This window comes from Bufo gargarizans, chromosome 11 (assembly GCF_014858855.1).
Source record: "Bufo gargarizans isolate SCDJY-AF-19 chromosome 11, ASM1485885v1, whole genome shotgun sequence".
Taxonomy (NCBI): Eukaryota; Metazoa; Chordata; class Amphibia; order Anura; family Bufonidae; genus Bufo; species Bufo gargarizans.
The window spans coordinates 21,170,817-21,185,166 of record NC_058090.1 but is presented as its reverse complement, the minus strand read 5'-3'; the positions used below and the strand labels follow the sequence as shown (position 1 = coordinate 21,185,166).

General features: G+C 40.4%; 1 protein-coding gene across 2 annotated transcripts in view; it reads right to left on the bottom strand.

Moving 5' to 3' along the window:
• Positions 1 to 1,941: 1,941 nt before the first annotated feature.
• Positions 1,942 to 14,350, bottom strand: part of BCL11B (BAF chromatin remodeling complex subunit BCL11B) — a 90,213-nt gene continuing 77,804 nt past the window's right edge. Inside the window, exons 3-4 of one of the 2 annotated variants that reach the window (XM_044272071.1) lie at positions 6,396 to 8,261; positions 1,942 to 4,435 (exon numbers count right to left, since the gene is read on the bottom strand). In XM_044272071.1, the coding sequence (XP_044128006.1) occupies positions 4,383 to 4,435; positions 6,396 to 8,261 (1,919 nt within the window). In that variant the 3' untranslated portion in view covers positions 1,942 to 4,382. Of the gene's footprint in view, positions 8,262 to 14,350 lie in introns of both variants that reach the window. The other variant, XM_044272070.1, reaches the window with a different exon arrangement.

Here is a 14,350-nt window from a genome sequence, read left to right as displayed (position 1 = left end):
TTTTATGCCGTTTATTAAGCTAAATCCAGTAGTGGATCCATACATTGGGGCAAATATAAATCCATCCGTTAAGACTTTTTCACACCCCCGGGTTTGAATGCTTGCAAAAAAAAAAAAAACAACAACAACCTTGGATTTCAAGTTTTTTTTGCAACCCATTTTGGTGGCTTTTTTATTTTGCAACATTTAAAACATGTTTTTGAAAAATCATGCCGTGTTTTGAAAGCAGCTCCACAAATCCAAAAAGTTACACACAAAAAATGCCCAAAACCAAAGCACTGTGTATGCAGATCTGGCTGCAGTATTTAAACCCAAAAATGATGTTGTCAAAAATACCAATGAAAACAGCAAGAGTAAAACAATACTGTCAAACACTGTGGGGGGGGGGGATTTATTAAGACTGGCGTAATTTTCTAATATACAGGCATTTAGCATTTTGCTGGCAGACCTTTATTATATCCACACAATAGCCTTTCTCTAAAGAAAAAAAAATGGCATGGCCCGTTTTAGTCCTGTAATATGCGTCCATAGGAGATTTGATCAGGACTAAAGATGGCGTCAGTCATGTGACCCTCACTCCTGTCATGTGGCCTTCAGATATCTAATAGGTGAATAGTAGTTTATTGAGATGCAGTACATACACTATCCATATCTGTGGAGAAGCACACCATTGTTCTCCCTGTCTCCCATGTATGTGTTGCGTTTGTAATTTTTTAATTTTTTTTTACAGCTAGCTTTATTAACAATATGACTACATCACCTACAGACAGGCAGCCATTTTACAAACCACCTAGAAACAGGTAGCCATGCAAACACACATGTAGTGAAGTAGCCACCATAGTTTCTCATCATTAGTCCTATGGAAGTGTGCTGTCCTGTGTGCTGACCCCACTGTCAGTGGGGTCTCACATGACTGATGCTATACCATTCTATTGTGCAGATAGGCAGTCAAAAACCTGATATAACAAAGGTACGTAAGCAGAATTTTAAATACATGGATATCTGAATATTGTATGATTTTCTATTATATAAATAAATGCATTTAAAAAATAATAATAAAACAGAATACCCCTTAGGATCAGTCATCAGACTTGTGAGGGTCCAACTCCGGGACCCGCGTCGATTAGCCATTTGCAGCAAAAATGTGTGGGGCAGTAAACTTAAATGTCCCCCTTATTTGTGGTGCAGATACTTTTCCATTATTTAGAATGCACTTCTGGATAAAGATTTACACCTAAACAGCAGCTGTGATTAATAAGGCCTTCCGCTTAAAGGGGTTGGCCCATTTGGGACATTGGTCGCATCATATCACTAGGATATGTCACCTAATGTCAGACGGGTGAGGGTCTCTCTTCCGGACTGGCTCCTATCTCCAGAACGGTGCTCTGAAAATGAACAGAGAGCAGCTGCACATGCGTGGCAACCCTCTATACCATGCATCTCAAACTGCGGCCCTCCACTGTTGGAAAACTAACACTCCCACAATCCCTGCTGTAGCTTTACCTGTAGGCTGTCCGGGCATGATGTATTTTGTAGTTTTGCAACCGCTGAGGGCCGCAGTTTGATTCCTTCTCTATACCATATCAGTGAACGGAGAGGTGGCCGCGCTTGCGCAATGCGCTCTCCATTCACCGTTATGGGGCTTTACAAAACAGCCAAGCGACTGCGCAGTGTGCTCTCCTTCACTTCGGGGGCCCTATTCTGGAAAAAGGAGAGAGTCCCCCAACTATCTGACATTGATGGCATATCCAGATGGGTCAATCTCTTGAGCAGACATCTGGACTATGAGACTTTTTGTGTTGTTGGATGCTGGATTAAAGGAATTTTACCTTGTTTTTTTGTTTTTTTTTATGCCTATATTTCGTTGATGAAGAAGCAATGAGAAACAGGATCTACGTTTCCTAGGCGAAGAAAACAGAAGAGGAAGAAGCAACGATTTCGTCAAGTTTAATGTCCAATTTATTTTTCTTTTTTATAACTTGAAAACTGGAACAAGCTTTGTTTCAAACGAGCGTACAAATGAAATGGCTGACACATGCTGAACTCAACAATGAGACAGTACGGTTAAAGAAAGACCATATTCTTGTACAGATAGATAAAGAAACAATAAATATTTCACCTAGCCATGTTGAAAAGACCTCGAGCCGTCCCAACATTTTATCCATAATAAAAAAAAAAGTGCTCGTTTTTCAAACAGAGCGCAAATACCAAGCAATAATAAATAGTTTCAAACTTGTAGTAAAAGACAAAAACCTCCAAAACAACAAAAGCTCAATACAATAATAGAAAAAGGTAATAAAAATATTTCGCCTTGCCGTACAAATGCAAACAACTTAAACCCACATTAAATTTTGCTTTGCAGTTCTGAAATTACAAAGAGCACCATTATGATGAGGCTGCCTGCGATACACAATATGGCGGACTGTCTTTTAACCATGGGCTGCGATGAAATGCTATCGACCGCTTAAAGGGAAGCGAGGGAAAACTACGGAAGCTTGCTAATTGTGCTTGAATGTAGGGGGGGGAGGGGTATTTTTGAATCCTAAAAATTTCACTTTTGTGCTTGTTGGTTTGACCTATGGCTATACCCATTAATTAATAAAAATTGGGGGGGGGGGGGGAGTTCTGCTTTTGCTGGTGATGTTACAGTTTCATCCGTTGCAGATCCAACTTTTTGGGGTGGGGCGTTCCAAAAGAATTGTCGGTTTCAAAGCTGCCAATTTTAGTGTTCCCAAAAGTGGGGGGTGAATTATGGGTAAAAAAATTAAAATCAAGAATTTCATCTCAGCCCATCAAACATTCAGGATTTTTTTGTTTTTTTATGGAATGTACAAAAAGGATTGAAAAGCAAAGCAGATGCTAATGGACTGGCAAGACCCGGGTTCATGTGGCGTCCTGTTCTGACAGGGGATGGCGTGGTTGTGCCTGGACCATATAGCATAATAATACAGTAGGTTTTGTGTTCTCCTTTAAACTGTTTTTTTTTTTAAAGTTTAAGTACAACATATAGGGAATAAGGATAGGATGTAGGATGAAGCATAACTCTCTATAAGAGGTTCTCTGGAAACTTCACAGGTTACAGTTTGTGGAATGTTCCTGTCATTTTCATACAAAAAAATTCTATTATTTTACACTGGTAATCCGTACCAATCATTCAATACCTGCTAAGGCCTTGATACAAGGTCCAGGCACCCTATAGATTGTTACATCCCTGTAGGAACAGTACTTATTTTGTAGGCTAATCATGAAAAAATGTACAACTAATATTTACCGGTGAACAAAATATCTAAGTTGTTTTTTTTTTTGTTTTTTTTTATTACCCCGGAAGCCGTTAAACAACTTCCCTTTTTTTTTTATTATTATTTTCTGTACAGTAGGACTTAAATTACAAATGCTTTCTTTATTTTGTATTTTTTTTTTTTTGTATTTTTTTTTTTCAATATTTTATCCTGCCAAATTAAAAAAATATATTATGGCAGCGTGTTTTATTTTATTTTATTTAATTTTTTTTTCAAATTCACTAACAAAAAAAAGTACATTTAATCCTTTTAAAAGGACAAGCGTACAGTTAAAAAATTACAAGCTCCGGTAAAAATACAGCAAGTGCCTACATCATGTCAACCGATCAATATCAATATCCATTCCAGAAAGGGAGGAGGGGCAAGAGGGGAGGGGGGTAAAATTAAGCACAGTTCAAAAACGTGATTTTTTTTTTCGTTTTCTGCAAAGCAATAACAATATTAAGCACTTTTTTTCTACTTACTTTTTCTACATGGTGTAGCAATCACCTTTTAATCCCCAAATACAAGTTTCTATACAGTTCAAAATAAAAAAAATTATAAAATAAAATAACACCCAAGGCAGGAAAATAAGTACTAAAACTCAGACTTTACAATTACAGTGACAAGAACAATGTTATAGACCCACCATTTAAGTTTTTTTTTTTACTGCAACATTTTTTTCAAGGAAAATTTTTTTTTTTTCGGGTTTTGTTAAATGCCCAGGCATTCTCCATTATTACAAATACTGGTCCACTTTTACAGTAATCAAGAAATTTTAATATATATAATATATACTAAAACCCCATCACCAAAAAAAAATTCAAAAATAAACAATATACACATGGCCATTATGGCATTTTTTTTAAACCTATTAAGCAAACCTTGAAAAGAAATGATCGTCCAAACACACATACACACAATTATTTTTTCTCTTTTACCCTTGTACGTATTGAATACTGTAAACGTATTTTAAGACAGAGTGCACTAAATTTTACATTTAAAAAAAAAAAAAAAAAAAGCAGTTGTTCCTGAATTGTTTTTTGTTGTTTTTGTTTTTCCCATTCAACGATCACCGGTAAGCCGCGTCATTTCATTTTCGTTTCAGCAGTAAATAATTTTCATTCCGTTTTTTTTTTTTTCTAAGCAGCGTTGTCCTGAAAAAGAAACGTAGCTGATAATAAATCAGCCCACAGAAGGTTCAAACTTGTGCTGAGTAAACATCTTCGTTAGATTGGGTCTTATGTCTTATGGCGTTATCGAGTCCACACTATCGTCAACCAGAATTTTTTTGTTTATTAAGTAAATGTGGCTTTTGATTTTTAGTTTTTTTTTTATTAAAGAAATGTACTTTTCTCGTGTTACTATGTTAAAAGTCCTTTTTTTTTTGTTTCACAAAAAAAAAACAAAAAAAAAGATTTGCATTTTGTCTCAAGAGACTCACATAGGAAGATCAGTTTTCAAGGCACTCACAAAAAATTTCGAATGGCAGTAGACAAACCGTCCAATAAATTATATATATATTTTTTTTTTATAGTGCCAGCATTGTGAATGCCATGCTTAGCAACGCTGGCACTTAATCTCAGGTGTTCCCTTATAGCGTTCAACCCGCCATCGGGTTGCGTAGGAGAATAGGCTGTAATTTCTTGTTCAGAAGCCATGGAAAACAGAGAAACTCAAGTTTTTTTCTTTTTTTGTGTGTTTTTGTTTAAAGTGCGGTCAACAAAATTAAAATGGGTAACCTTTTGATCTCTGCTGTCCTCCTGATGCACGTAAAAGGAAAAAAGAAAACAAAAATGGAAAAAGGATCTTAAAAGCCGGTGTCATTATCGGAACTTGCAATTATTTAGAATAAATAACAATGTTCATATTCATAGTCCACAATATTACAATGACATAACGGTAATGAACTGCAACGATGACCCTTCAGCCTTTCAGCACTGAGTGAACTGCAAAACACTGCAGGTGGGTTCAGAGTTTCAGGAATAACAGTGCATCTCTCTGACATTTGCTCGCTGGAGTGACTCGCAACGCCAGGCCCATGGTGCTGGAGTTGCAGACCACTTAAGCAGCAAAAAATAATATGTACGTGAAGCAGATTGCTTTCAAACTGGGACACTGGTCCAGTTTATATGGCAAGTTTTTGAAAAATTTCCCTTTTTTTTTTTTTTTTTTGAGGTGTACCCCCAAGATTCTTGAGTTTTAGGTTGCATTTTAACTGTTGCGTATGAGATCCTACCATGCAATTAAAAATAAGTGCTAAAACACATAAAAGATTGTAATCCGCCATTTCAATAATCCTGACCCCCATCTTTTAGGAATGGCCATAGAACATAAAATCTGTAACAAAGGAAATCAAATAGCTGATGGCTTCTTTGCAAGAAATTACCAAAAAATAATCTTTTTTTAGCTTAAATTCCAGAAATGTAGCAGCCCAAAAATGATAATTTTAAATACAATTCTCCACTACTAAGACAATGGGGAGGGGAATGGGGGGCTACTACTGGGAGAGGTGGGATTAAACCCTTTTCTTTTTATTTTTGTCCTGAAGGGGGCTGAAAAATCATTTTTGCCTATAAGAAGTTGTCAGTCCCCGCAGCACAAGAGGGTTTTTGCGTTCTTTTTGTTTGTTTTATAACATGAATGCACAATAACAAAAAAATATATAAAAAATATAGAAATGAAATAAACTAAAAAAAACTGCAAAAAAAAAAGTACCTGCACATGCCAAAATGACAAATTAAACCCAAATAAATACAGAAATTATTGCACAGTTAAAAGGCTCCACAATTGTTACTGCCTTATTCAACCCTCAGGTTTTTAAACGAACTGCAGACACAGGATATATTTTAAGTGCCACTTTGTGACACCTGACATGTTTACGCTAAGTTATGTTTAAGGAGGCAAGTAAGGTCAGCTTTCTCAGTTGGCAATAGTTAAAAACTGTACAAATTAAATGGAATTAACCCATATAGGGGCCTTAGCTTCTTTCTGCCTGCTCAATTTTCACGTCATTTGTCAGCAAGTGTTCTCCGTGCCACTTTTTCATGTGTTTTTCCAGGGTGCTGTAAACGCTGAAGGGCATCTGGCAAATGTCACAGCGGTACACCTCCTTACCTATCTGGCCATGTGTTTTCATGTGGCGCGTCAGCTTGCTGCTCTGTGCACATGCATAGTTGCAGAGCTCACATTTGTAAGGCCGTTCCCCAGTGTGGCTCCGACGGTGGACTGTGAGGTTGCTGCAGTTCTTAAATACTTTGCCACAGAACTCGCATGTATCGCTCCTTCTCCCTTCCTTTGAGCTGGGTCGGCCAGGGCCTGGTCCACCAATGTGAGGGGTGCTTCCCCCGCTCGCTGTCCCACTCCGCCCTGAGAGACCCCCGTCCAGCATATCACCTGGTGGAGTGGAGAACCGCAGGCTTCCGTTTTCTGAAGAGTGTTCAGAAGACGTTGCAAAAGGGGATTGTCGAGAGTCTGTGAATCCAAGAAATGGATCCTTCATGAAGTGCCGTGATGCTGCATATCCAACCAGCCATTGTGAGTAAACGTTTTCTGAAGGGATTATCGTTGCTGGTGGTAAGTCCAAGTCTTTCTCAATTTTTATCCTTTTAGAGGAGTTATTTAGACCACTACCAGAAATAGGCATTGGTTTTCGAGGGAACAAGCCTGGAAAAGGTTCACCTGAGCCAAAATTTCTACCATTGACTGTCCCTTCTTCGTTTCGAATGATTTCCCTCTCTACTCCATCTTCGTCACCTGGAATTCTCCGACATAGGTCTCGTGGATCAGAAGAGCGTTTCATGAAGTGACTTCTCTTTTGTTTGTCGTTGAGCATGTCATTATATTGCTGCATGCTTCCCAAGTTTACGTTATCCATTACTTTACCAAGAACGAGGGACTTCTCATCGTGCATTTGCTTTGTACCGTTTTCACGGTTACGACTCATTTCTGAGTCCATGCTGAAACTTGATTCTGGTCTGCTCTCATTCTCCAGTTCCTCCTCCTCTTCTTCCTCCTCCTCCTCCTCCTCTTCTTCATTGTCATGGCCTAAGGAAGGGTCACTTTCATTTCTAAAATCTGTCTCGTTGGATTTCCCTCCTTCTCCCGTTAACTCACTAGTGCCTGGCTCTGGTGAACTTGTAGCTGATAGTCCATCGTCAGACCTGCCAGTCATTGAGCCAGATTTGTGCATATGCGTTTTCATGTGGCGTTTTAATTTGCTTGCCTGCGAGCAGGCATGGTCACACAATTGGCATTTATAAGGTTTTTCCCCTGTGTGACTACGGCGGTGAACTATAAGATTGCTCTGGAACTTGAAAGTCTTACCGCAGAACTCACAGGATTTACTCTTGGCCTGGGTTTGAGGCGGGGTCGTACTGCTCGGGGGCATTGGCGGCAATGGTGGCGTACTCATAAAAGGGGACTTGGGGCTTGGCTGGAAGGGATTTAGCAGGCGATGCATAGGATTGCCACGGTTCGGAGACACTGGAGGAGGAGTGGAATTATTTCCTGCCAGTTCTCGTAGCCTTCGAGAAAAATCCATTGCTGGAGATTCAATTGCCATTGGATTTAAACGCATAACTCTGTCAAAGGCACTGGGATGCTGGGCAACTAACCCCATTTCTTCGGCACTAAGGCGGTGCGGGTCCAGATGATGGCGAGGGGGTGGGCTGAAGAGCGGTGGCGTGTTTGGCAGCCGAGCATCAGCAAAGCCTGGATGTTCACGTAGGATGGGTCCAGTCATTCGTAAAAGATTAAAGGGATTGTTGTCTCCAAGGAAGTTCATCAGGGGGGATGGTGCAACAGTCTCCGGTCCCAGAGGAGGAGGGATAGTGATTCGGGGAGTAAGGGAACTGCTAGTTGGGCTGGTCTCCAGGTAGATGCGAAATCCATGTGTGTTCTGAGCATGTTGAAGCAGAAACCAGGCGCTGTTGAAAGGCTGCTTACATGTTGTGCAAATATAGCTTGAAGGCTCATCTTTACCTAAAAAAAAGAAAAAAAGAGGAGAACATTCAAATGATGCACTTTTGCTAATTAAAAAAAATTATTTAAATAACATTCAGGAATAAAAAAAGTTTTCTTATTGTCATACAAGCTTCTAAGCAATTTCTTTGAATTTCAAATAAAGCTGTAATGAACGTCCTGCAACACTCCACTTATTATTACTTCTGGGCAAATTTACAGACTGCAGCTCAATAGACAGCACAGGTAATGAATATTTGCTAATACACTTGTATCACACTGTTATCAGCTTGGCAGAGTAATGAATATGAGAGCGGAAAAACAATACCTAATCAATAAGTTCTTAAAAAATACTTCACCAAAACGTGTTGGCATTGATTTTTTTTAATACGCTACAATTGGGCGTCTATAACAAAGTAGCTGTGTTGTGTATGACATTTAGGCTGTCACTAAACGTCTTTGTTTATCGCTTGAGATCAGGAGCACAGCGGTTGCGAGTTTTGAACACTTTATGATATACAAAGGCTCTGTTTCTCTTCACAAGCCAAAATGTTGTAACTGGTTAAAATAAAGTTCTAAAAATGTAGAAGATAGAAAATCCTGATGTCATCATCAATGAAGTGATGAAGGACACAGAGCACATTATTGGACAAAAAAAAGACACAGGCCTTGTGAAGGTGGACATTCAAATGACTAAAAAGTTGGCCGAACCTTCCAGTTGCAGCAGGAACGTCTAACTATCTAATTGCCCTCAACAGCAGATGCTGGGGAAACGAAAGATGGGGCTACATGTATGGCAAGGTTGGCTCCAGACACCTTCAACAATCACCCAACTTTTTGTGCCATTCTCTACTCATGGCCTTATTTCTGGGCCACTAAGCAAGTCCCACTGGTTCCTGCAGTGTTTGAAGTGGCTTCAAAAGTCTACAGCTCTTGCCCCTCACCGATTACCTCCACTAACAATGCCCTGACAGCATTCCCAACCCAGACAAAGGCGGAATTGTCTTTCGACGTGTCGTCCAAACATTATTGGTCTATTACTGTTCCAAAAACCGTTGACACCACGAGTGACAGCCTGTACTACTTCAATGATACCACTCGGCCCCAGCGAGCAGGTAGGTTTTTATTCAATCAGCTCACAAAATGGTAGCTCCCGTCATCTACAGGTGATAGGTCACGGACGCCCAAGGACTTGTAAGAAAAGCTGTAAAATACCTTTATGTAAGTCAAGCTAAATCAAGTCGAGCTGGATTTTTGAACCCCTGGTTACATCTTTTATGAACTTGTGCTTTTTACGTTTTTATTAGGCTTTATGGTGAGGTCACTGCTAAGGGAGTCTGAATTTCTATATAGCACACTGAGCCGTCAGTCAGCAGAGAACTTGTATATACTTGAAAGGTTCTGTTCAGGTAAACTTGGATTACTGCGGCTATTTAATTCAAGTGAACTGGTCGTTTTAAATGGCAGGCTTGCACACAATCACTTGCTGGGACTTGCTGACAAGAATGTGACCTCTTTTACCTGATGTCATCTCAGCGTATAACTCATAAAGCATGCGAGTTCTACAAGGTAGGACTTTACAAAAGAAAAAAAAGCATCCAAAGTTTACAAAAAAGACAAAAAAATATATTATTTTCTTAGTTTTAATAATAAAAAAATATTATAGAACTCAGACTCTGCAATAAACTGCATTCCTGAGCAGACAGTCGATTACGTCAATGTGTTGGACCAGGCACCACCAGTTGAAGCCATCTGAAGCCAAGCATGGAGAAGACAGCAGTTTACAATGTCTTGTTGAAGAGGACAGGACAGGGGGCAAATTTTTAACACAACCTGTCCCAATTCTACCTCCTGCAGTGAATGAGGGGGTTACAGTGGGGTGGCAGATCAGAAGATCAGTAGAGGAGCATGTCATGGACATTATATCCAGTGAAAGAGCTTTTGCAAGCTCTACATATCAGAATCGGGACAGGGTATGTATGAAAATACTGCATCCCACCCTCTGGGGACATCTAAACATTCAGAGCCCCTTTAAATAAAAGTCTACTAACAAATAAACTTTGTGGACTTCAAGGCAATACCGGCGTATGAGTCTATGGGGCAATTTACAGCAATGCAAAACTGACTCCCTCACCATAAATTCCCATTCCCTATCTATTAAGTTTAATCTGGGAAGAATCTTTGCACAGCACGGAATGTCACTGAGAGATCAAGTCCAAAAGCAGATCTTGAGGCTCAGATTTAAAGTTGAGGGTTTGCTTATTTTGACACACATGTCCACATAGCCACAACATAGCCATACAACTGAACAAATTACATGCTATACAATGCAAGGACAATGACAACCATACACCAGTACAACTAAAGTGAATGGATAACAACCACATACCAGTACGACACATGTGAATGGATGACAACCACATACCAGTACGACACAAGTGAATGGATGACAACCACACACCAGTACGACACAAGTGAATGGATAACAACCACATACCAGTACAACACAAGTGAATGGATAACAACCACATACCAGTACGACACATGTGAATGGATTACAACCACACACCAGTACGACACAAGTGAATGGATAACAACCACATACCAGTACGACACATGTGAATGGATGACAACCACATACCAGTACAACACAAGTGAATGGATAACAACCACATACCAGTACGACACATGTGAATGGATTACAACCACACACCAGTACGACACAAGTGAATGGATAACAACCACATACCAGTACGACACATGTGAATGGATGACAACCATACACCAGACAACACAAGTGAATGGATGACAACCATACACCAGGACAACACAAGTGAATGGATGACAACCACACACCAGTACAACACAAGTGAATGGATGACAACCACACACCAGTACGACACAAGTGAATGGATGACAACCATACACCAGGACAACACAAGTGAATGGATGACAACCACACACCAGTACGACACAAGTGAATGGATAACAACCACATACCAGTACGACACATGTGAATGGATGACAACCATACACCAGACAACACAAGTGAATGGATGACAACCATACACCAGGACAACACAAGTGAATGGATGACAACCACACACCAGTACAACACAAGTGAATGGATGACAACCACACACCAGTACGACACAAGTGAATGGATGACAACCATACACCAGGACAACACAAGTGAATGGATGACAACCACACACCAGTACGACACAAGTGAATGGATGACAACCATACACCAGTACAACACAAGTAAATGGATGACAACCACACACCAGGACAACACAAGTGAATGGATGACAACCACACACCAGGACAACACATGTGAATGGATGACAACCACACACCAGTAGGACACATGTGAATGGATGACAACCACACACCAGGACAACACAAGTGAATGGATGACAACCACACACCAGGACAACACAAGTGAATGGATGACAACCACACACCAGTACGACACATGTGAATGGATGACAACCACACACCAGGACAACACAAGTGAATGGATGACAACCACACACCAGGACAACACAAGTGAATGGATGACAACCATACACCAGTACAACACAAGTGAATGGATGACAACCACACACCAGGACAACACAAGTGAATGGATGACAACCACACACCAGTACGACACATGTGAATGGATGACAACCACACACCAGGACAACACAAGTGAATGGATGACCACCACACACCAGTACGACACATGTGAATGGATGACAACCATGCACCAGGACAACACAAGTGAATGGATGACAACCACACACCAGTACGACACAAGTGAATGGATGACAACCATACACCAGGACAACACAAGTGAATGGATGACAACCACACACCAGTACGACACATGTGAATGGATGACAACCACACACCAGTACGACACAAGTGAATGGATGACAACCACACACCAGTACGACACAAGTGAATGGATGACAACCACACACCAGGACAACACAAGTGAATGGATGACAACCACACACCAGTACGACACATGTGAATGGATGACAACCACACACCAGTACGACACAAGTGAATGGATGACAACCACACACCAGTACAACACATGTGAATGGATGACAACCACACACCAGTACATCCTCATGTATTGGAAGGCCATCACATTTGTAAATGAGTAAAATGTGCACAATTTCTGTGCATTTTTGTTTCTTTCTTTCATTAAATGTGGCTTTATAGGCAATGTACATGACATGGTTGGAATATAGGTTATGACCTTTTGTATCTCTACTCCATCAGTTGCTACTTGTAGGAAAACATGCACGCCATCATAAATATGTCTCTCGAGCCCTGCAGAGCAGGGGCTTGAATTCAAACATTGGTGGAGGGATCTAACCATAGGACGTCTTCATGGCCTTTTGGTTTCGCACCCTTAAGAGTAACAGCTATGAGAAACTGTGACTGAATTTCTATTTCATTGCAAATTATAGAGTGTAACCTATTTTGAAGCTATTTTAGACGAGCCTGTGGTTTGGCCAACACTGGTTTGGTTTGTCTTTGCATCTTTTTGAGTTCAAGAAGAACTTCTGTCATGATCAACCTTTCGTGGTCTTCTCGTAAATCTCAGATTGTAAATCTACTGGCTCACAAATAAGTTACAGTCCATATTCTGTAAGAAGACCCCTTAGGACTGACCTACACAGAGTGGGAGAGATCTGGAAGAAGGGTCTTGAGAGACACTTCGAGCTTAGATGAAGTTGGGAGGAACACTGGATTGTTGGATGAGAAGGAAATTCATGTACCATCCCAAGTCCATTATGGTTTGTGGTTCTCCTAATAGAGGCTTGAGAAGGAAGAAAAATCTGTATTAAATATATATTTTAAAAAAGACGTAGGGGAGGGGGGGGGGGGGGGGTGAGAGCTGCAAAATCTCGCCTTCTTTAAAACAGTGGTTGTGTGAGAACATGTCTCCGTCCTTACAATGGCTGAGCCCTGTCGCCCTCCTGAATGGATGTAGCCACGCACAGATCTTTTGTTTCTTCTCTCCAAACACATGCACAACAGGTCTACAGTCTTAATGCATCGGTGAAGGACATCAGGTACTACGATGTAAGATGCCGGAGGTGCAATAAAAGTAATTTCAAGGCTAATAACAGGGCGAGTGTTCTATGGCAGATATGTAATACTTTCTTTCTCACATTTCTCAAGCAAATGGAACCTTGACAAGGAATGGGAAGCCAAGACAAATCCTATTGTCTATACAAGATGGGCCATGTGGGACATGACCAATACTTATATCTCCTATGTAAAAAGAGGAAAAATAGACTCCTTCTTCACTAAAGTATAAGGCATAATGGACACTCTACTCTACTTCATGGGAAGGTCCATGGCTTTTCATGGAACTATGACAATGTGACTAACAATCCTAATCTTATCTTGTTCTGCAGCATGCAGGGTGTGTTTTATGAGGTTCTGCAGCAGGTAGGATATATGTTATGAGGTTCTGCAGCAGGTAGGATATATGTTATGAGGTCTGCAGCATGTAGGGTGTGTTTTATGAGGTTCTACAGCAGGTAGGATATATGTTATGAGGTTCTGCAGCAGGTAGGATATATGTTATGAGGTCTGCAGCATGTAGGGTGTGTTTTATGAGGTTCTACAGCAGGTAGGATATATGTTATGAGGTTCTGCAGCAGGTAGGATATATGTAATGAGGTTCTGCAGCAGGTAGGATATATGTTATGAGGTCTGCAGCATGTAGGGTGTGTTTTATGAGGTTCTACATCAGGTAGGATATATGTTATGAGGTTCTGCAGCAGGTAGGATATAAGTTATGAGGTCTGCAGCATGTAGGGCGTGTTTTTTTTGAGGTTCTACAGCAGGTAGGATATATGTTATGAGGTTCTGCAGCAGGTAGGATATATGTAATGAGGTTCTGCAGCAGGTAGGATATATGTTATGAGGTTCTGCAGCAGGTAGGATATATGTTATGAGGTCTGCAGCATGTAGGGTGTGTTTTATGAGGTTCTACATCAGGTAGGATATATGTTATGAGGTTCTGCAGCAGGTAGGATATACAGACGTGGACAAAATTGTTGGTACCCTTTGGTCAATGAAAGAAAAAGTCA